Below are 24,843 nucleotides of genomic sequence, written 5' to 3'. Positions count from 1 at the left end.
AAAAAACTAAAAAAACCCGCCGAGTGAAATAAGGAAAAAAGCGTTCAATAATAGGTGATCATGTCAACAAATGCTTACAATATTTAGAAATTAACTTGAAAGAAGTTGCCACGAAACTCAGATTTACTAACGAATAAGTTGACGTAGGAAGAAACGATATAACTTGTTTGATAGTTATACTGAGCAAATTTAGTGAGTTTCAAGCTACAGCATTTTCAAATGAATTGGATCATCAATCAGTAAATTTTTAGCAAGGAAGTTGCCCTTTCAACACTTACAATTCACATAAATTAATAGCAACGTGTTTCTTTTGTAGAAGCTCTGTGACCTTTTTAGGAGAAAAAGGAAAACTAAATATGTTCAAGCGAATTGGACTACAAAGCGAAGAATCGACCTTGAAAGAGACTTTTTAATTTCTTGGCTGAAATGCTAAGATTTGAGAAGTAGAAGTAATTCATCGATAACTTCAAGAGTTTGAATAAGCTTCCAAAATGAAACAATTTTTATTGAACAGTCACGTGATATTGTTTTTGAGCAAGGGCATTGCCCTCCAACAGGCAATTCACATCAAAGATTGAAACTAAGCCTTCCTAAAACCTTGGAGAACACGACAAATCAAAACTCAGCATTGAATTGTTTGCTCAATTTTTGTCAAAACACAATTTTTTGATTGACATGATCACGTAACTTATAGTTATTAAAGTCCAATTGCTATCGCCGTTTGATTTCAACATGTAGTGCCACCTTAAAATATTCTACAAAGGTTATCGCCTAGTGACATGTTTTCAAACTTAGGAGAGTTGAGCGATCGCAGAACAATTCTGAATTTTGCAAGAAAAAAAAATCAAAAACACTCAAATCTGACAAAATAATGTAGTAAAACATGCAAATACCGACCGATAAGATTTAATTTAATCAAACTGATGATCGCTCGATCCAAGAAATAAAACTCCCCACAATTTGAAAACATGTAACAGATGATAACTCGAAAGCGGTTGAAACCTTTCCGGCAAAAATGGCAGAAATAATTAATTAAACTTCACTACCAAATTGAAATTTTTTTCTGCGCCCGAATGTCACTCGAATGTAAATATTTCAGTCGAGAAAAAAAATTAAAACGTTAAACGATCAAAATGATTCTAGACTAAGAGGTTTTGACCTCTAATACAACATTTTTAGTTGCAAGACTGCCATTAATTATCGGAAAGATTTCACTTTAGCCAAATTCTAAAGAGCTATTCTCAACTTTGTCTTCATCCTCCCTGCTTGAATCCTTTTGATCTGCTCCTGTCTTGCTGACAAACCCTGAAAATAGAAGAGATAAAAATTGAGTAAGGAACAAACCCCAGTGTGGAAACTGAAAAGAGTAAACGAGAAATAAAATAATTCACAGTGAACTGTTAAACACGAGTGCGCGTTGACAAGTACAAGACAAATTTTGACAAAGAAACGCCACTTTCGAAAGGAAAGCCAAACTCTCGTAAAAATACCTGCTACTAACTTAAGCGTCTTGTATGGTTCCTGAACTAGCTTCTAACGTACGTTTTACTCAGTTAGTAAAGCATTGAGGTTGTTCTGAAGCTCGAGACGAAACGTAAACCGAGTCCGTCGAGCGCACGGGGCAGGACTTCCAGCCGGTATTTTCGGTAGAAATGTTACTTGCGAAGGTAGAATGCAAATAAATTGGTACTAACCAATGACAGAAATGGGTGTCAAACGACTGTCTTTCCCCAAACGTGGCCGCATTTCTTCTTCAAAGTAAGAGTTTGCTTCTCGTGTAGAAGGGAACTGTACACATCTCACTCCGGCGGCAACCATCTCAAAATGGCAAACAAGCACCTCAGGTCAGCGATAGTCATCATGAATATGCAAAATAACATTAGACCAATCAGCTAACAGGCACGTCACGAATTCTAAAGACAACACCCTTTCCACGCTTTACTCTGAGAAAGTTTTGCATTTTCTTTGTTTATATAGAGCTCACATGAAATAAACACAACACGTCATTTTAAAATATCTACTTTTTTTGCAGTTTTTTATCAATTTCAATCCCTCTCCTTCATTTTTAAAATGCATTCGGCAGTGTTTGTGAGCTAATAAAGAGCGGCTTAAATGCAAAAAAAAAAATGGCAAGATGGGTATAATTTACGGTGACTCAGGGTTGATGTCTTTTTTGAAAAGATCTTTTCACACCTAACTTGGATAAAACGGAAAAAAAAAAGAACATTGTAGCAAAAAGATCAATGGACTACAACACAACACAAATATGAAAAATAAAAATAAAATAATAATAATAATAATAATAATAATAATAATAATAATAATAATAATAATAATATGGGCACTGGGGTAGGACAGGTTGGTGCCTTAGCCTTAGCCTTTGGTGATCATTGACAAGAGAGACAAGAGCTGTCAGATTATAGATGTGGCAATTCCAGAGGATAATGGGGTGAGAGAGAAGGAAGATGAAAAAGTTGAAAAGTATCAAGATCTAGCAAGAGAAGTTCGAAAAATGTGTGGTGTGAGGACAAAGGTTATTCCAGTGGTAGTGGGAGCATTGGGATCAATACCACTGAGATTGAAGGACAATCTGAGAGCCATTGAGGTGGGCATTCCTGTTGGACTGATCCAGAGATGTGCATTGTTGGGGTCGGCAAGAATTCTTAGAAAGGTGCTGGAGATGTAGAAAGAAGAGAAAAAGTAAACAAGGGGTGTTTCTTGGCTTCCCTAGGCAACTTGTTGTTGCCCGGAGCCAATGACGAAACCAGCTTCAATATCATCAATAGCTGTGCGTTTTCTATAATAATAATAATAATAATAATAATAATAATAATAATAATAATAATAATGAAACAAGCCGAATGTGGGGCATGAGAACGGAAACGATACCAGTTATCATTGGAGCACTTGGAGCTATGAAAAAGGGACTAGAAACTTATCGAAATTTCGAGAGCAGGAAACTAGGCAAGATTTTCCCCCAAAACGACGATTAAAGTTCATAAATTCAGCAAGGTTATCTTTTGTAGTTCAATGATGCTTATTTGGCCGGGAATTCTTCCAAGATGAGTTTCTAGTCCCTTTTTGATAGCTCCAAGTGCTCCAATGATAACTGGTATCGTTTCCGTTCTCATGCCTCACATTCAGCTTGTTTCATTATTTCATTATTATTATTATTATTATTATTATTATTTTATTTTTATTATTAAAAAATTATTATTATTATTATTATTACTATTATTAGAAGGAAAGCCTTTTGTGACTTTAAGAACATTGATATTGACGTTGAAACCCAGGAGGGAGCCATTATGTAAACACTGTTGAAATAGGTTTTAATAGTTTATTTCTTTTACTTACTTTTACCTTGTATATACCAATTTGTATGGAATATGTTAATTAATGTAATGATGATGATAGTAGTATTAGTATTAGTATTAGTTGTAGTAACCATGATATCATGACATATATGATATGATGATGATGATAATAAATTATGATTATTATGAAAAAAAATATATATTATTAATACCGAAAACTTAAGGAACAACAGAATTTCTGAATTTTTTACCAGATACATGTAAGATTCAAGTTTGTATGGAAACGCGCTCAATAAAGTTTGTTTTATAATTTTAATTTTAAAAAAAAATTATTATTATCGTCCTCACATTCGGCTTGTTTCATTATTTCATTATTATTATTATTTTTTTTTTTTAAATAATAAAAATAAAATAATAATAATATAATAATGAAACAAGCCGAATGTGAGGACGATAATAATAATAGGAATAATAATAATAATTTTCTTTTAATAATAAAAATAAAATAATAATAATAATAATAATAGTAATAATAATAAAAAAATAATAATAACGAAAAAACGGAGTCCTCCTGCGGGGGGCTGAACGCCATGCCCTTCCAACAGAAGTTCTGAAATGTAACCACTGGGCTACAGGGGGACTCCTTGAATTGGGTAGCAAGTTTAACGAAACTTATATGCACATAAAATGTAGTTTTTATCGACAGCCTCATCTTGCTTTGGAAAATGTTGTATAAAAAAAATTAAAGACCTTGCCTAATTTATGTAGTTTTTTTTGAAACCATTATTAAGTCTTTCCCAAATTAAAAAAAAACCCTCCCAATTAAGATCAACTCTTTTGCATATCTTTGCTTTTTGGATACGAGCTAATAAAGAGAGGTTAATTAAAAAAATACGTGGCAAGATGGAAATATTCTACGTCAGACAGGTTTGATTTGTCGTTCTTTCTTAAAATGTCTTTTCATCCTTGACTCGGTTGAAAGAAAAAAAAAGATTGCACGAAAAAAAAAAATGCAGTCCAACAAAAATCTGAAAAAAAGGAGTCCCCCTATGGGGGCTGACACCATGTCCTTCCGAACCGAAGCTCGGAAATGTAACCACTGGGCTACAGGGGGACTCCTTGAATTGAGTAGCAAATTTAACGTTACCTATATGTACATGAAATGAAGTTTTTATTGATAGCCTTATCTTGCTTTGGAAAATGTGCTTCGAAAAAATTAAAGACCTTGCATTAGTGATAGGTTTTATTGAAGTTCATTACTAAATCTTTCCACAGCAAAAAAAAAAAATTACCTCCCAATTAAGATCCATACTTTTGCAGCTCTATGCCTATTGAATATGAAAAAAGACATGGCAAAATGGATATATTTTAAGGTCAGAAAGACTTTGATGTCCTTTCTTAAAAGGTCTTTAATTTTCTCACCAAACACGGGTAAAACGGAAAAGAAGGAGATTGTACGAAAGAGATCAATGGACTCCAACACAAGCATGACAACAACAACAAAAAAAAGCAAAACAAACAAACAAACAAAAAAACGGATCCCCCTGCGGGAACAGAAAGCCATGCCCTTCCGAAATGAAGCTCGGAAATGTAGCCATTGGGCTACAGGGAGACTCCTTGAATTGAGTAGCAAATTTAACGGTACCTATATGTAAATGAAATGTAGTTTTTATTGACAGCCTCATCTTGCCTTGGAAAATGAAGGACCTTGCATTAGTTATAGGTTTTTATTGAAGTTCATTATTAATTATCTTGCTTTGGAAAATGTGCTATGAAAAAAAAAGAAATAAAGACTTTGCATTAGTGATAGGTTTTTATTGAAGTTCATTGTTAATTATCTTGCTTAAGAAAATGTGCTATGAAAAAAAAAAGATATAAAGACCTTGCATTAGTGATAGGTTTTTATTGAAGTACATCTTTAAATCTGTCCCAAATAAGAAAAAGACCTCCCAGTTAGGATCCACACTTTTGCAGGTCTTTGCCTGTTGGATACAAGCTAATAAAGAGAGGTTAAATAAAAAAAGGCGTGGCAAGATGGAAATATTCTACGTCAGACAGGTTTGATGTGTTGTTCTTTCTTAAAAAGTCTTTTCATCCCTAACTCGGTTGAAAGAAAAAAAAAAGATTGCACGAAAAAAAAATGGAGTCCAACAAAAATCTGAAAAAAGGAGTCCCCCTATGGGGGCTGACACCATGTCCTTCCGAACCGAAGCTCGGAAATGTAACCACTTGGCTACAGGGGGACTCCTTGAATTGGATAGCAAATTTAACAGTACCTATATGTACATGAAATGAAGTTTTTATTGATAGCCTTATCCTGCTTTGGAAAATGTGCTTCGAAAAAATTAAAGACCTTGCATTAGTGATAGGTTTTTATTGAAGTCCATTACTAAATCTTTCCCCAACAAAAAAAAAATTACCTCCCAATTAAGATCCATACGTTTGCAGCTCTATGCCTATTGAATATGAAAAAAGACATGGCAAAATGGATATATTTTAAGGTCAGAAAGACTTTGATGTCCTTTCTTAAAAGGTCTTTAATTTTCTCACCAAACACGGGTAAAACGGAAAAAAGGAGATTGTACGAAAGAGATCAATGGACTCCAACACAAGCATGACAACAACAACAAAAAAAAGCAAAACAAACAAAACGGATCCCCTTGCAGGAACAGAAAGCCATGCCCTTTCGAACCGAAGCTCAGAAATGTAGCCATTGGGCTACAGGGAGACTCCTTGAATTGAGTAGCAAATTTAACGGTACCTATATGTAAATGAAATGTAGCTTTTATTGACAGCCTCATCTTGCTTTGGAAAATGAAGGACCTTGCTTTAGTTATAGGTTTTTATTGAAGTTAATTATTAATTATCTTGCTTTAGAAAATGTGCTATGAAAAAAAAGAAATAAAGACCTTGCATTAGTGATAGGTTTTTATTGAACTACATTTTAAAATCTGTGACAAATAAGAAAAAGACTAAGACCACCTGGCGAAGAACAGTTGAGAGAGAGAAGAACAGCGCGGGATGGCGTGCATGGGATGAGGCAAGAGCTGCTGCAGCCAACAGAGAAAATCGGAGGCATTCTGTGGAGGCCTTATGTGCCACGAGGCACAAAGAAGCTGGGTAACAGGTAAGGCAAAATAAGAAAAAAACCTTCCAATTAGGATCCATACTTTTGCAGGTCTTTGCCTATTGGATACAAGCTATTAAAGAGAGGTTAAATAAAAAAAAAGACGTGGGAAGATGGAAACATTCTACGTCAGACAGGTTTGATTTGTTGTTCTCTCTTAAAATGTCTTTTCATCTCTAACTCGGTTGAAAGAAAAAAAAAAGATTGCACAAAAAAAATGGAGTCCAACAAAAATCTGAAAAAAAAAAGGAGTCCCCCTATGGGGGCTGACACCATGTCCTTCCGAGCCGAAGCTCGGAAATGTAACCACTGGGCTAAAGGGGGACTCCTTGAATTGGGTAGCAAATTTAACGGTACCTATATGTACATGAAATTAAGTTTTCATTGATAGCCTTATCTTGCTTTGGAAAATGTGCTTCGAAAAAATATAAAGACCTTGCATTAGTGATAGGTTTTTGAAGTACATTTATAAATCTGTATATATATTTATAAATCTTCCCCAAATAAGAAAAAGACCTCTCAATTAGGATCCATACTTTTGCAGGTCTTTGCCTATTGGATACAAGCTAATAAAGAGCGGCTTAAATGAGAAAATACATGGCAAGATGGATACATTTTACGGTCAGAAAGGGTTTAATGTCCTTTCTTAAAAGGTCTTTCCACACCTAACTTGGTTGAAACTGAAAAAAAAAAAAAAAAAAGAATATTGTACGAAAAATATCAATGGACTCCAACACAAACATAATAAAAAAAAAAGGAGTTCCCCTGCGGACTCTGAACGTCATGCCCTTCCGAACCGAAGTTCGGAAATGAAACCACTGGACTACAGGGGGACTCCTTGAATTGAATGACAAAGTTAACGGTACCTATGTGCGCATAAACTGTAGCTTTTATTGACAGCCTCATCTTGCTTTGGAAAATGTGCTAAGACAAAAAAGAAAGACCTTGCATTAGTGATAGGTTTTTATTGAAGTCCATTATTAAATCTTTGCCAAATAAATAAAAAAAAATGACCTCCCAATTAAAACCAGGACTTTGGCAAGTCTTTGCCTATCGGAAGCGAGCTAATAAAGAGCGGCTTAAATGAAAAAAGACATCGCAGGATGGATATATTTTACGGTCATCCAAGTTTGATGTCCTTTCTTAAAAAGTCTTTCACTTCTAACTTGGTTCAAATGAAAAAAAAAAGAAAAAAAAAGAAGACCGTACGAAAAAAATAAATGGAGTTTACCTTAAAAATTGAAAAAAACAAAAACGGAGTCCCCCTGCGGGGGCTGAACGCCATGCCCTTCCGATCCGAAGTTCGGAAATGTAACCACTGGGCTACAGGGAGACTCCTTAAATTGGGTAGCAAATTTAACGGTATCTACATGCACATGAAATGTAGGTTTTATTGACCGCTTCCACTTGCTTTGAAAAATGTGCTATGAAAAAAATGAAAGCTCTTGTATTAGTTACTGGTTTTTATTGGTCCATTATTAGATCTTTGCCAAATAAAAGAAGTGATCTCCCAATTAAGACCAGTCCTTTTGCAGGTCTTTGCCTATTGGATGCAAGCTAATAAAGAGCGACTTAAATGAAAAAAGACATGGCAAGATGAGTATATTTTACGGTCAGCCAGGTTTGATATCCTTTCTTAAAAGATCTTTTCACTCCTACCTTGGTTCAAAAGTAAAACAAAGAAGATTGTACAAAAACAAAATGGATTCCGACACAAAAATAAAAACGGAGTCTCCCTGCCGGGGCTGAACGCCATGCCCTTCCAAAACGAAGTTCGCAAATGTAACCACTGGGCTACAGGCGAACTCTTTGAAATGGGTAACAAATTTAACGGTACCTATGTGCACATGAAGTGTAATTTTCATTGATAGCCTCATCTTACTTTGGAAAATGTGCTATGAAAAAAAATGAAAGACCTTGCTTAGGTTGTATAGATTTTTTGAAACCATTATTAAATCTTTCCCCAATTAAAAGAAATAACCTCCCAATTAAGATCCACACTTTTGCAGGTCTTTGCCTATTGGATACAAGTTAATAAAGAGAGGTTAAATGAAAAAAGACGTGGTAACTTTACAAGATTGGTTTATTTTACGTTCAGCCATGTTTAATTTTTTTGCTTAAAAGGTCTTTTCACCCCTAACTTGGTTGAAACGGAAAAAAAAGAAGATTTACGTAAAAAGGTAAGTAGACTCCCCCGAAACATGTAAAACAAAAACGGAGTCACCCTACGGATCTGAACGACACGCCCTTCCGAAAAAAGACATCGCAAGATTGATATATTTTACGGTGAGCCACATTTGATATCCTCTCTTAAAAGGTCGTTTTACTCTTAACTTGGTTGAAAATGGGGAAAAAAGATTGTACGAAGACAAGATGAATGGAGTTCAACACAAAAATGAAAAAAACGGAGTCCTCCTGCGGGAGCTGAGCGTCATGCCCTTCCGAACCGAAGCTCGGAAACGTAGCCACTGGGCTACAGGGGTCTCCTTGAATTGGGTAGTAAATTCAACGGTACCTATATGCAGATGAAATGTAGATTTTATTGACAGCCTCATCTTGCTTTGGAAAGTGTGCGATAACTTAAGTATAGTCTTTCATTTTTTTCGTAGCACATTTTCCAAAGCAAGTTGAGGCTGTCAATAAAAGCTACATTTTATGTGCATATAGGTACCGTTAAATTTGCTACCCAATTCAAGCAGTCTCCCTGTAGCCCAGTGGTTACATTTCCGAGCTTCGGTTCGGAAGGGCATGGCGTTCAGCCCCTGCAGGGGGACTCCGGGTTTTTTTTTCATATTTGTGTTGGACTCCATTTATCTTTTTTCGCACAACCGTTTTTTTTTTCGTTTGAACCAAGTTAGGAGTGAAAGGACCTTTTAAGAAAGGACATGAAACCTGGGTGACCGTAAAATATACCCATCTTGCCATGTCTTTTTCATTTAAACTCTCTTTATTAGGTTGTATCCAATAGGCGAAGACCTGCAAAAGTTCGGAACTTAAATAGCGGCTTAAATGTAAAAAGACATGGCTACCGCTAGATGAGCATTTTCGTGGACAACGTACAAATCTGTTATTTACTAACATTTTTTTTATCACACGATTCCCTCATCGTCATAACATACCTAAATGGCACGACAAATAGTTTTGTGCCACACTAAAAAGATTTAAAACACAGGTTTTTTAATTAGCCTCGTATCTTTATAAAGTTTGTATGTTAAGTCCATTGCTCACTGTTATGTTCGCGAAGATTCGTATTCAATTTGCTCTCTTTTATACAAAGTCATCTCTGCTTTCTTAAACTTTTCACCCATCAGTTACTGGCTCAAATAAAAGGAGGCTTAAGAAGACCAAAGGGATTGTGAATCTGCTTAACTGTCACGGAGAAGCTGACGAGCAAACGAATCAGGGCACCAATCTGGCGAATGAAACTACAATGCTGCCGATAAACTTAATAAGGAACCCACCGGGGACCCGTTGGGAATGGGGGGGGGGGGGGAGACACGCCAGAAGGGAACGTGCAGCGAACCTAGTGTGTAAGAAAGAACGTAAGGGTAGCAGAAATGACAGCGTTTTCACGGAGAAGTTAGTAGAAGTTACGAAATCATGGCGACAACGGCAAGAGGAACGTCATTGAACAAAAAAATAATGAGCAGTACAATGGCTGTGCAAGTGCGTTATAATTCTTGGTACATTTCTTTGCCGTCCTCTGCAAAACAACAACTTGAAATGACCAAATTTTGCGTTGCCTAGGGAACACGAACCTTTTTAAATTTTTATTTCAAATTTATCGCTGTGTTCCGGATTTAGTTTTGCGATAGTTTGACAGTGATAAACAGGGTAAATGACTTTAGAGTATCGCGCGATTCCTAAGTAAACTATAAATTCATATTTTAATCGACGTTGTCCTCCGCGTCGCCGTCGAGGTTTCGTAAACTCCCTGGGATCGAGGTTCCGTTCTCTCGTGCATTTCCGAGTGCATTTCGCGCGTGTATCCCTCGCGCGTTTCCTTGTATTACCCGTAGTTTCCCCCATGTTTTCCCTCTTCGTTTCCGATGCCTTTGCAGTTGGATCCGTTAAGATTTGGCTGGTTTATTACACCGTGTGTTCCCTGTGCGTTCCCGCAGTCAGTTCTTTAACATCAACCCTCAATAAGTGCTCCCCTTTGCACAAAGATTATTTTTGTAACATAAACACCGTACAATGTTCTTCTTTTGACAACCTGCAATCTTAGCCAACATTCCTTGGGACACTTGAATCACCCTTAAAATAACTCTTATACGAAGTTAAGGTTAGAATTCTTTATTTCTAGCAATACGGCAAACTTTGGAAATAATCTACAAGAAACAAAGTAATCAGTATATGCAATGCAATTCCAGCGGAAGTTAAGCATTCTGCTTCTACAAATGTATTGACAAGAAAAAGAGAAAAATTCTCATTAGCTCAGTGGTATATCTGTATCTTTGATATCAACTGTTATGAGATGAAATGTATCTTAGAGGCCTGATATCCACTTCTCCCTATACATTTAGTAAATACTTGCTAGAAATCTGTATATTTTATAAACTTTGTAATGTTTTATGCTTTTTGTGGTTTAGTTTGCATTTAAGATGGCTCGAAACAGTTTCCAACACTTAGATTTTGATAGGTCGTTATAAGCACTCTTTATCACTTGATGTTATAATCATGGTATCAAAAAACTGCCCAATCATTGGTTAATACCTTGTTATCATGCTCGTGACCCAATAGGTTACCATAGCAACAGTATGACCTCCTAAAAACAACCTTAATTACAGTTTTGGGGGCTTATAATTCAAAAACGGCACGGTGAAATTTATTTGTATTATCATTTTTTGATAAGCATGATAAGACGCAACTTTTGGCAAAGTTTAAAAAAATTCTGTAGGTAGGGTTCAGAGCTACCTTCAATATTCGAAAATTTATGGAAAGGCCTTTTCAGCTGATTTAACCACAATCTGAAAATTATTTATATTTAACAATTATTCGCCGAAAGCGAAGTGAACATTGGTGATTATAATCCATCAAATATTTTCGCTAGCGCGCGATTAGTTTAAACTCGTCACTTGGCTGAATATTCCCCAGCTAAAAATGGAGAATATCCGGGTGATATCCCCCAATTTTCAAAACCGCACATGTTGCGAAAAATATTTGAAGGATAATAAATACAATAGCCTCCATTTGGCGCGAAAAAAAAAAATCTTATTAGATGTTTTGGTTGTGTAGTATCGCTTTATATTTTTACGAGTTGTGCCGTGTTTGACGAGCCCGTAGGGCCAGTCAAGATACAAACAACGAGTATTGCTGTAGTCAATAAATTAATCAGTGAAAGAGGGTGAGTATGACAGTTTTGCGTGCGCGCGTCGACCAGTCTGGGAAACAGATTTGCTACTGTACAAATAACTGTACAATATCGCTGTATATTTGTACTGTTATTTGGACGGTATTCGCTGCAGTTGGATAATAAGCTCGGATATTTGTCCTCGGGCATTATCTGTTCCGAGAAGCGACCAGTTTTCCGGGAGCGTGTGAGCTTCGAGGAATAGATAATGGTCAAGGACAAATATCCGATCATATTTTTGAGCCAAATGGAGGCTATTGTGTTTATTATCCTTCAAGTATATTTCGCAACACGCGCGGTTTTGAAAATTGGGGAATATCACTCGCGCGCGAGCGAAACCATTTGATGGATTATAAGAGATAATATTTCATATCCAACAAGCGAGAGTGGAATAATTGTTTTATTAATTTAATTAATTAATTAATAAAAACGCCCCTAAAACACCCGAAAACATTTCGCGTACGGTTACCATATTTGTAGAGCATGGTATAATTGCTCATATATATGATGGCTAAGCCAATGAAAACTCTCGAATTGCATTATCCAGTGAACCAGTTTTTAATAATAACTATAAGACCTCGCTTCTGATATCAAAAGTGCGATGTGACAAGCATTAGGGGTTTTTATAGACTACGAGTAGTCCCTCTTTCGCTTAGTCCGTCGAGCAAGACCGTAAATAAAATAATAGCCGCGCTTTCGCGTTTTTCTCGCCCCCAGGATTTCGCGCGGCCATTTTTTTCTCGCGGTTTTCTTTCGCGTTACGCACGACGGACTAAGCGAAAGAGGGACTACTTGTAGTCTAGGGTTTCTACGCCTTCCTTAGATCTGAAATAAGGGCTCAGTTCTTTAGTTCTCAAAGATGATCTGGAAATCTAAATTACCTATTGTACCCTGAAAGAGATTGAGGTTCAAAAGGAGTGATTTTATGCATAATTCAAAGCGAGGACAGTGCTTCTGTAAAATATGACAGAACATTTTCTTCTCAAGTTATGATTTTAAATCTCGGAACGTACTACAGCAACAGACAAGTGAAAGATGTCGCTGAAAACAACGGCTGAAAGTAAGTTGAAAGCTCCGGCGAGACTAAAACCTGTGATGTAACAGCAATCTTTGATTCTTCATCTCAGGGTAAATGAAAGTGCACTAAGATAGAGAAACATCAGAGGTGATAAAAGATGGCTAAGGTTTGGAAAGATTACGACAAACAAACAATCAGATTCAGATTCAATGTTTGAAGCTGCACTATTCGTACCACTTATGTTTAAACAAAAACTATTAAAGATAGCTTGGACATAGAAGAAACCCACTGCTCCAGGGTAACTTTCATTGTGAAGGTTTTCTACTTTTTGATAGCGTCACAAACCTCCTTCAACACAAAGCCTTCATTATGTTTTAGTTATGAGAACTTCTTCAAGTCAATAAACCTCAGTTTGCAATGTGTGATTAGTTTATTCACAACAAAATAATTTTGAACCATTCTTAAATGCTAATGTAGATTAGTCAACTTAAAATGATTGGACAGAGGTCTTTTACAGGTATATTTTCTCAGTTCCATTTTAACTATGCATGTAGCAGTAACATCAACAGCTGATCTACATTTGCATAATTTTACAAACTCTGACGAAACATGGAGTCTCCAGGATAAAGACCCATGTAAAAGTGCTTTGTAAAATTGCTCTTCATACAAATCGCACACCAGCAAATCTCTTCCACTCTTGCTATTTAACAAACTCCACCACTGTCTGTATAGCATACGACAGTTGTATCTTGCATCATGTACATTTTCTCTCTAAATATTTAAAAAATGTTCTTTGTCTATATAAGGCTATGTGACATCACTGTGACATCATTGGTGCTCCTGACCTTGACCTTTGTACACATCACTAACACAAACCCACTGTCCATCCAGCGACTCCTTCCATAAGCTCACCTGCAGGAAAAAACAAAGTCCTGCTTAGCTTTCATTGATTCTCAATTTCCCATGTGATCAGCTACAACTAAGCAACCTCACAGAATAAAGTTGCCTTGCTGCTTTATTTTCAAACAGAAGCTGTTACCCCACTGATGACACCATAAAATTTTGAAAACAATCCTCTTTAGACAGTGGTGTCTTAAAGGTTTGGTTTAAATGATTATTTCATCGTTGACATGTTCTAGAAGGCACGATCAAAGCAGCAAAGACATGATGGTTACAAATGAAAAAGTGACTGTGTAAACTCAAATTAATATCCACTTTCTTTTATAGCAACATGGGTGTCGACAATACCATCTCCCTTGAATGGCATCCCTTATAAATTTGGATTGTCATGCAATGCTACTGTCTACTGGTACTGTGTGACAATGCATGTGCATTCTCCTTTACATCAATTGTTTGCAATGTCACAAAACATTCCTCTAGAGTGATGCAAGGGCAGGAAAAAACCCAGGTCTGATTGTAAGTAAATTTTGCTCTTGGGCAAGTGACAATGGAAGTTTGGTGGTCTGTTGGGCAAGTGAAATTAGCCTCCACCTTCTTCCACATTTACCCCCGCTTCTGGACAGTGACACAAAGACTGAGCAACTACTGGCACTGTAATACCAGTAGTTACCCTGTACCTGACACAACATTTGTACCACTGTCCAGTATCTTTCACCTAGTTGAGTACCTGTAAGCCCATTGTGTTGTAGTCTAACACTGATTATAAGCAGTACCCAGTAAATGTACATAATTAATAAGGCATGAACATTACACGACTATTGGGCAAGTAATATTTAAATGGATGCAGCTGAAAACTAAAATGTACTGGCCCACTGGGCAACTGGATTTCAATATTTTTTTTCCTGCCCTGGATGCATCCCTGATTTGGAATGTCACGCAACACTCCCCTGTAATGACGTACTTCACCATTCTCCTTAAAATGACAACATATAAAATGTGGCTGTGACAGAGACTTTGCTCTTAATTTGTTGACGCTCATGCACTGGGAGTATTACATACTGTCAATACCCCAAGGAAAGTTCTTGGACTTAAGCCTGTTAAGGTGCATAAAGGTGCAGTAGTGCCTTTTGTTAGGAAATTGTTCTAGCTAAGCAAAAGGTGCTAATAATCAACATCTTAAGTACTGCATCTGCATATGTCAGCTTATAATAATATTATTAGGATTATGTGCCAGAGAAAACCAGCCTTGGAGCTACATTGCAGACTTCTGAACTGCTGATTACCTTGTTGTCTCCACCAGATACAGCTAGAATGTTTCCAGTGACTGACCAACTCACATGCCACACAACATCACCAAACTTTTTTAAAACCTGCAGATGTATTACAACAACGCTTGGTTACCTCCACAAAAAGGGATTAAACAAGAATTGTAATCTCCAGAGATCATTAACGTGCTTCTCAGAAACACATTTTTGTTTTAATTACCTTTGAAGTCCATGATCCTCCTCCAACTTCATTTTTTGTCCAGATTACTATACGACAATCCTGCACAAAAATGTATATATAAATAAATAATTTGGAAATGTCATTAAAAAAAGCAAGGAATAGCAGGAATCTTATGATGATGCTCAGCATTAAAAGTAATAAATTCCCTATACCAGTGCCAACCAGACAAGTGAGCATGTTAGAACACTGGAATTATAAAGATACAATGAACTTTTTCACTTTGTCGTTTAACAATTTCAAGAGCAGTTAACCAAATTTTGAAAGTAATTGGCAATTGCTTTGTTTTTGCGTAAATGCTCTGCGATTGATTTTAGAGTTCCACTCCCTACTGAACCAGCCAGATGCAATTAATGAAAACAAATCGCACCTTGGTCGTGCACAATTTTCCCTGTTTAGTGATTATGATGTCTTAACTTGCTTTGAGTTGTCATTCATTGATTGTGCTGCTTAGTATGTTTGTTAGTTGTGATTGGCCATTGCCATTGCTTTGGTTTCGATTTATGACAAAAGTCATTGATAACCGCTCTATCTATTACCTAACTCACGACTGCATTACCTGAGAGCAGGTTGCTATGGTGCTGACAGGAAGACCAACATTAGGGACCCAGGCAACATCCCTAACCCAGTCACTCTGTGCTTCTAGTTTCTCTTCCTCCACCCACTGTCCATCAACCTCTCTTTAAATATTACACAAACAAAATGGATTAGCACACAGTGGACACTCACTTAAAGACGATTAAAAGTCACACTGATCAGAAAAGTGATACTAATTGTGACTTACTTCCATACTTTTACCAAGTTATCACATCCTCCAGTGACGAATCTTTTGACTAAAACACCTGACTTTGATCCAGGCTAAAAACCATCAACAAACAGCTGTTATTAATAATTTCAGTAGAGCCTACACTAAGATATTCTTTGTTAAGAATGTACACAAGCCAGGCAAAAAGGTCGACAATTTGTGTGTAATATGGTGCAGAATGACATAATTATTATGTCAACCATTGAGAACTGCAACAACAGCTGTTGTTTAGGTTAGAGAATTTTTCAGTCAGGACACGTTTTCACTGTCAATCAAAATCATACAATAGCAGCAATGCCTTGAATACTGAGGTGTGGTATTGAGAGTAAGCGTTTAAAACTAAAAATTACAAAAAAGAAGCTGCACGTAGCTTGAGCTAGGGGAGTCTTTACAGCTACATGGAACTGTTATTTTTGTAAGCGGTAGGTTTGATTAAGAAGAACAATTTTGTGCGGCAGGAATGTCTTAAGCACATAACATTCAAGCAAAAGTCTTGCTGTGTAGATCAGCACTAGCACGTTAGTGTTCAGAGGTACAAGTTGTATGATGACTGCAAAGGATAATTAATATTGCAGACTGACAAAATAGTGTTGCACGCTTTGGGTGTACATGTATAGACACCTGTGACATGGAAACTAAATAAGAGTACGTGGACAGCAATCCTCTACTCTATCAGGGCTAGAAAAAAACTTGAATTCCAGCTTGCCCTTCAGACAAGCAGCTCTCAAATTTTGCTTGCCCTGGGCAAGTCTTAGTTTACCTGTCTTTTATTTAGTTGGCAGACAACTTGTCTTCGCCCTTGTGAGAATGAGACGTTACTTGCCTGGTAGGAAAATCTGCTTGTCCCACATATACCATCTTGAACACAAAGTAACGGAAAATTTTGTTTCCATTTGGGGTTTTTTTTTTTTTAAATATTTTGAATCCAGTGAACATTTGTTTGTGTTCAAGATGGTATATTCTATGATGACATCTTGTTAAATAGTCAGCCGTAAGACAACGAGCAGCTAGAAACCTATTTACAGAAATAAGAAGAACAAGTTAAAAATTTGTACAACAGCAAAGTTTCTGCACAACATCGAGAGTGTGAAAACATTCCCAAATCGTTATATTTAAGAAAGCTTATAAAGCCGGGTAAATTGAGCCCCAACTATATAAACTCTCTTAACTAGAGCGATTTCAAAATATCGCCACCTTCTCAATGTTGTAGAAACGTTGCAGTTGTACAAATTTTAACTTGCTCTTCCCGTTTCTGTAAATAGGTTTCTAGCTGCCCGTCATCCACAGCTTAACTATTTAACGTGATATCATTATGCAATATATTTCAAGAAGATAGCAAAAGCAAGCCAGGAATCCGATTACTCCAACGAACATTAAAAAACCGCGAAAAATTCAATCTAGTCCCAGAATTTTAAAACTTTTAGAACTTCCGCAACTTTTAGCCGAGATGAAAAACCAATACCCGACAAGTAATAGGCCAATTTAAGAGAAACTGTTCATGGCTTGCTTCGTTATCTTCTAGAAATTACTCCCAGCGAGGTGTTAAAGGTTAATGTCTGGTTATCAAGCTTTAAAATGTATCTATATATCCTATGGCTTCTGTTGTAAAACTTTGTCATTTGCGAACGAAAACAAAATCATTTTAGATGAATGAGAAAGTTGAAAAGCAATATAGCAAGTGTTTTGAAAAATTTTCTTCGTAGCAAACGGTAGCGATAAAAATTTAAGAACAATCAGACAATTGGAACCACGTTTTAAAAATCAAAGTTGAAATAGTGAATACTGTTAGTAAAAATGTCTTTCAGTTGCAGGCGAAAGCCGCAACGTCATTTTTAGAACAATAAACCTAGTTTGGAAAAGCAATAGAGCTAATGGCAAGTGCGGTTTTGAAAATTTTTGTCCGTAGCAAACGATAGCGTTAAAATTTTAGAGCAATCAGACAATTGGAGCTACGTTCGTGACAAAAGATGTAATAGTGAATACAAATGATAGCCACAAAATCAGAATCAGTCAACTGAAACCAGGTTTTGAAAATCAGAGATGAAATAGTAAATACGTTTAGTGAAAATGTCTGTTGGTTACGGACGAAAGCAATAACATTTTAGATGAAAACTGAAACTGCAGTTTTGAAAAGCAATAGAGCAATAGCGAGTGTTTGGAAAATTTTTGTCCGTGGCAAACGATAGCGCAAAAATTTTAGAACAATCAGAAAATTGGAGCTACGTCCGACAATTGGAACCAAGTTTAGAACTTCAAAGATGAAATAGTGAAAATGTCGGTCAGCTGCGAACGAAAGCAACACTTTAGAACAATCAGGCAATTAAATCGGAGTTGTATTTTTTCTTTAGCATATTCCGAAAATTGAAGCTATATTTCAAACAAGTAATAGATCTGACAGTAATGAAAGCAAAAAAAATTGGAAATTCAGACAATTAGTCCTAATTTTTTCGAAAAGCAATAACGGAAAGAGTAGCTTGGTACCAGACATAATTCATTACAGCCTCGCTGGAAGTTAAACGAGAGGATATATTTGGTTTCTGGTTGATCTTTATACGCCTAGTCCCCTCCCGAAGAAACAATTTAAACCGACCGGTTTCCGTACGGGAATGTATATAACAGCATCTGCCGATAAATCAAGTACTTTCTTGATACGAAGATCAATGCGGAAACCAAATATCCTCTTCTAAAATTATTTATTCAAGGTGGCTCTGCATGTCAAAAGAAATGTCCACGCATTTTACTGTAAGTGCAAAAAAACCGAAAAAAAAAACTAAAAAAGCACGCCAAGTGAAATGAAAAAAAAAAGCGCTCAATAATAAATGATCATGTCAACAAATGCTTAAAATATTTAGAAATTAACTTGAAAGAAGTTGCCACGAAACTCAGATTTACTAACGAATCGCTAACGACTCCTGCAATAAGTTGAATCGATATAACTTGTTTGATAATTATACTGAGCAAATTTAGTGAGCTTCAAGCTACAACATTTTCAAATGAATTGGATCATTAATAAATTTTGAGCAAGGAAATTGCTCTTTCAACATTTACAATTCACATAAATTAATAGCAATGGTTTCTTTTGTAGAAGCTCTGTGACCTTTTTGGGAGAAAAATGAAAATCTTAATATGTTCAAGTTAATTCGCCTGCAAAGCAAAGAATCGATCTTGAAAGAGACCTTTTGATTTCTTGTCTGAAAAGCTAAGATTTGACAAGTAGAATTCTTCGATAACTTAAAGCGTTTGAATAAGCTTCCAAAACGAAACAATTTTTATTGAATGGTCATGTGATATTGTTTTTGAGCAAGGGCATTGCCCTCCAACAAGCAATTGGCATCCTAAATTGAAACTAGGTCTTTGTAAAACTTCAGCGCTTAATGCGATTTTGGAGAACACGACAAATCAAAACTCAGCATTGAATTGTTTGCCCAAGTTTTATCACAAAAGAATTTGTTATGATTGACATGATCACAGTAGCTATCACGGTTTGATTTCAACATGCAGTGCCACCTTAAAATACTCTACAAAGGTTATCGCCTGGCGACAGGTTTTCAAACTTAGCGGAGTTGAGCGATTGTTAAACAATTTGGAATTTTGCAAGAAAAAAAATCAAAAACACTCTAATCTGACAAAATAAATGTAGCAAAACATGCAAATATCGACCGATAAAATTTAGTTTAATCAAACTGATGATCGCACGATCCAAGAAATAAAACTCCCCACAATTTGAAAACATGTAACAGATGATAACTCGAAAACGGTTGAAACCTTTCCGGCAAAAATGGCAGAAATAATTAATTAAACTTCACCACCAAATAGAAATTTTTTCCGCGCCCGAATGTCACTCGATTGCAAATATTTCAGTCGAGAAAAAAAAATTAAAACGTTAAACGATCAAAATGATTCTAGACTAAGAAGTTTTGACCTCTAATACAACATTTTTAGTTGTAAGACTGCCATTACTTATCGGAAAGATTTCAATTTAACCAAAGTCTAAAATGCTATTCTCAACTTTGTCTTCATCCTCCCTGCTTGAATCCTTTTGATCTCCTCCTGTCTTGCTGACAAACCCTGAAAACAGAATAGATAAAAATTGAGTAAGGAACAAACCCAAGTGTGGAAACTGAAAAGAGTAAACGAAATAAAATAATTCACAGTGAACTGTTGAACACGAGTGCGCGTTGACCTGAGTGCAAGACAAATTTTGACAAAGAAACGCCACTTTCATAAGGAAAGCCAAACTCTCGTAAAAATAACTGCTACTAACTTAAACGTCTTGTATGGTTCCTGAACTAGCTTCTAACGTACGTTTTACTCCGTTACTAAAGCAATGAGGTTGTTCTGAAGTTCGACACGAAATGTAAACCGAGTCCGTCGAGCGCACGTGGCAGGACTTCGAGCCGGTATTTTTGGTTGATATATTACTTGCGAAGGTAGAATGCAAATAAATTGGTACCAACCATTGACAGAAATGGGTGTCGACCGGCTGTCCTTCCCCTAACATGGCTGCCATTTCTTCTTCAAAGTAAGAGTTTGTTTTTCGTGTAGAGGGGAACGGTACACATCTTACTCCGACGGCAAACATTTCAAAATGGCAAACAAGCACCTCAGGTCAGCAATAGTCATCATGAATATGCGAAATAAAATTAGACCAATCAGCTAACAGGCACGTCACAAATTCTAAAGAGAACACCCTTTGCACTCTTTACTCTGAGAAAGTTTTGCATTTTCTTTGTTTATATAGAGCTCACGTAAAATAAACACAACACGTCATTTTAAAATACTATTAACTTTTTTTTTTACAGTTCTTGATCAATATCAATCCCTCTCCTTGATTTTTAAATGCATTCGGCTGCGTTTTTAAGCTAATAAAGAGCGACTTAAATGAAAAAACAAATGGCAAGATGGGTATAATTTACGGTGACTCAGGTTTGATTTCCTTTCTTAAAAGGTCTTTCCACACCTAACTTGGTTGAAACGGAAAAAAAAGAATATCGTACGAAAAATATCAATAGACTCCAACACAAACACGAAAAAAAAACCGGAGTTTCCCTGTGGAGGCTGAACGCCATGCCCTTCCGAACCCAAGGTCGGAAATGTAACCACTATGCTACAGGGGGACTCCTTGAATTAGATAGCAAATTTATCGGCACCTATATCCACATGAATGTACTTTTTATTGACAGTCTCATCTTGCTTTGGAAAATATGCAACGAAAAAATAAAAGACCTTGTCTCATTTATACAGTCTTATTAAAACCTTTCCCAAGCAAAAAAAAAAAAAACATTTCCATCAAGATCCGTTATTTTATAGTTCTTCGCCTACTGGATACAAATTGATATAGACAGCTTACAACAAAAAAGAAATAATAAGCTGCATATATTTTACGGTCAGCCAGATTTGTTGTTCTTTCTTAAAATGTCTTTTCATCCCTGACTCGGTTGAAACAAAAAAAAGAAGATTGCACGGGGAAAAAAATGGAGTCTAATAAAAATGTCCTTCCGAACCGAAGCTCGGAAATGTAACCACTGGGCTACAGGGTAACTCCTTGAATTGACTAGCAAATTTAACGATACCTATAAGCAAATGAAATGTAGTTTTTATTGACAGCCTCACCTTGCTTTGGAAAATAAGCTATGAAGAAAAAAATGAAGGACCTTGCCTTAGTTATAGGTTTTTATTGAAGTCCATTTTTAAATCTGTCCCAAATAAAGAAATGACCTCCCAATTAGGATCCATACTTTTGCAGGTCCCTGCCTATTGGATACAAGCTAATAAAGAGCAGCTTAACTAAAATATACATGGCAACATGGATATATTTTACGGTCAGAAAGTGTTTAATGTCCCGGGCTCGAGAGGATGAAACTTCCAGAGGTATCATCGTTGTCAGCATGCGCAAAACAACCTATAAACTGTGCGAGCAAATCAGGACTATCCCGGATGTGACGAGAACGTTGAATCCCGAACCTTTTGTTGGCCATGGACAAGGAAGTTATGACAGAATGGCGTGGACAGAGGAACAGGAGGATTTGTTAAAACAGTTTAGATCAGGAGTAACGAAGCTTCTCGTTTGCACCGGCGTGTTAGAGGAAGGACTGGATGTTCCAGAATTGTTGCCCCATTTCAGACCATGTGATGATATTCATGAGAATCCTTGCTTTCATCAAATTTTCGAATAGTCGCGTGTATATGAATGAATAATTTAAGGTGGAGAAAAGAACAATTCTCTAGAGAATATCACGTGGTCTGTAATTGGAAAACAAACCAGCGCCCAAGCTAAAAAGGTCTATTAAATTAAGCTTTTTTTGCTTGGGCTAATTCAATTAGTTAAGAAGATGTTAGTTGTCTTAAGGTTGATTTTTGGCCACCCACGAGTGTCAAGTTTGAAGGATTGAGATTCAGCAGGTAAAATAATTACCACTAAGATTAGTTTCGTAGCGTAGGTTTGCTAGAGAATTCAAGGCGATTCTGATGCAATGTTATGGGAAAACGTCCAGGGTTTATGTCCAATTCAGTCAGAAATTGACGTCTCAACTTTCCCGAGCGTTAAGCACATGTCAGTATTAGCATATAGATCCATCTAGTAATAGTTTTGCTTTTCCAGACGACTGCCTTTCCAAGAGCCAGCTTATCTTACGTAAATATTTACCTCTGGGGCTGCTTGGTTTGAATTGCTTGTTTTTATGCCAATTGAAAAATCTTAGTAGATAAAGGCTTTTTAATAGTTCGAGCACCTTGAAGTGACGCCAATTAGTAGCTCTATAAAACACTTTGACAATAATTTTAACTTCTGTGATAATTAACTAAATGGATGAAAATGTAGCCAGGTATCATATGTAACTGAATGCCCAAAATTCCGTTGAGTTGTAAACATACTTAAATTTGACGTTAGAAACCATAACAATGGGAATCTTGAAAGGATTGTCGAACTGATTGCGTGAGGCGCGTGGCATTTTCGACTTCCCGGAAGGTTCTAGGTTGGAGCACCAGCACTTCTGTTTGCGTGTCAAGGCGTAAACCTTGGGTGACCAAATTTTTTCTTGTTCTGATAATATCAAGGTTGTCAAACTTCGTCTAAAGGTCTTCATCGTGTTTATCTAAAGGCTCACTTGGTCCCAAGCTTGTTTTCTTGCTGATAACATCTGGCGCATTCTGAGTGAAGACATGTTAACTCATCTTTTGATAGGGCTCTGTTAATATTTACACCCCGCAATGCAACCTGCCCTATACGTTGCAATTGAGTCTTCTTTGGCAGCTAATTGTTTGTGAGAGCACACAGCTTGCGACAGCCTTCTACTAGTCACGCTAAATAGGATTATTAATCTTCGATCCAACACTGAGGTAAGCCAACGAATTTCGCCCGAGCGGTATAATTAGTCACATCATTCATTCTAAAACCCCATTTACACGGGCTTAAAATTAGGCACGCCACGTCAAATTTTTGGTACCGCGCTAACGATCGATTTTCTCAATTATTCCTCGGACGTATAAATGCATCGGTCCCAAATGTAATGTGGCAACAGTGCTCCAAACTTTGGGAATCACTGCACGGGAAATCAAGGCACCGTGGCAAAAAATACGTTCGTGTAAACGCTCTTCGTTGCCAACCAGGTCATTTTGTTGTGTACCTGACCCACGCGCAGTTTTCACGAAAATGGCGGCCTAAGAAGGAAAAAAAAAAAACTGTGATATCAAACACACGTAACAAACAACGTTGGCCATCCTTATAAATAATCGTTCCTCTTGTTCCGTCCTTTTCTCTTACTTTCGCCAATTTCTTTCAGATGTCGATTTCGTTTCGTTCTTAAAACGGTGACTCGTTTCCGTTTTGATATAAGTAGCGTTTTCCGCTTAAGCCCAATGAACAATCACAAACGTTTACCGGCCATTTCTTAGGGAAAATACAGATGGAAATTAGGAGTGCCAATTATAAAATTGGTACCATGTTCAGCAGGAGGAAAAAATTCCTTTCCCGCCCAATATTTAAACCGCGTAGTTGTCCTTGTTTTGGAAAAGGCGACGGCAAATAAGAGTCTTAAACCGGTAAGTGATCACTGGTAAAAGCAGTGAAACACACCATTGTTTGTCTTCACGTAATTCCATGTTGCCTTAAAGCATGAGTTGTATCGACTGTGTTCATTTTAAATTAAACCTTGCACTTTGTACAGCTGTTCTTACATTATTTCCTTGTTAGATGTTGGCTTATACTCAACTTTTCCCACGGACGCTCCTTTCAAAGGGAAGTTATTCCTGCTGTCAGTGAATATGACGCTCGTTTTTAACTTACTCAATGCGGAAGCCCCCTTGGGTTTGTCTTTTGTTGCTAAAAAGGAGTCAAGGGCGTCAAGTTGTTGTATACGAGCAAGGAATTCATTTCCTTCTGCGAGTCTTAAACTCTTTGGGTGAGGCTCGCAGCATTTTTGGCTTCCCGGAAGGTTCAAGGTTGGAGCATCAGCACTTCTCTTTGCGTGTCTTTTGCCTCAAAAGGCGTAAACCTTGGAACCTTGGGTGACCAAATATTTTTTCTTCTTATGATAATTCAAGGTTGCCGAACTTGTTTTAAAGGTCTTCAACATATTTATCTAAAGGCTCACTCGCCCCTGGCCTTCTTTTCCTGCTGATAACATCTGCCGCATACACCATACTCTATTTTTACCAGACAAACGAGGCTGAAGGAATCAAAATTTCCTTTGTCACTTCTGGACGTAAAAATGATTCGAGCTGTCCAGCTAAGTGTAACGCTATCCTATCCATTCTTAATTTCTCGCGTACATAATTTCGTGATTTCCGCGAACAATACTTCGCGAAATAGAGCATTACGTTTCG

At 36.8% G+C, this 24,843-nt stretch overlaps 1 protein-coding gene and 1 long non-coding RNA gene across 2 annotated transcripts in view; both read right to left on the bottom strand.

The window, feature by feature from the left end:
• LOC145460456 (uncharacterized) overlaps nt 1-24,843 on the bottom strand; it is a 247,800-nt gene that overhangs the window by 88,034 nt on the left and 134,923 nt on the right. The gene's annotated exons all lie outside the window — the stretch shown is intronic.
• LOC145503366 (protein SEC13 homolog) lies at nt 1,217-23,183 on the bottom strand. Its single transcript, XM_081482829.1, has 9 exons — nt 23,127-23,183; nt 20,478-20,514; nt 20,030-20,088; nt 16,000-16,073; nt 15,775-15,895; nt 15,198-15,257; nt 14,996-15,082; nt 13,658-13,724; nt 1,217-1,305 (listed from the first exon to the last, which is right to left on the bottom strand). Exons 1-9 carry the CDS (start codon nt 23,181-23,183, stop codon nt 1,217-1,219), a joined length of 651 nt encoding a protein of 216 aa, XP_081338955.1.

Source organism: Orbicella franksi, chromosome 11 (genome assembly GCF_964199315.1).
Source record: "Orbicella franksi chromosome 11, jaOrbFran1.1, whole genome shotgun sequence".
Lineage (NCBI taxonomy): Eukaryota > Metazoa > Cnidaria > Anthozoa > Scleractinia > Merulinidae > Orbicella > Orbicella franksi.
Note: the sequence above shows the minus strand (reverse complement) of the source record. Positions and strands in the feature narration are given on the sequence as shown.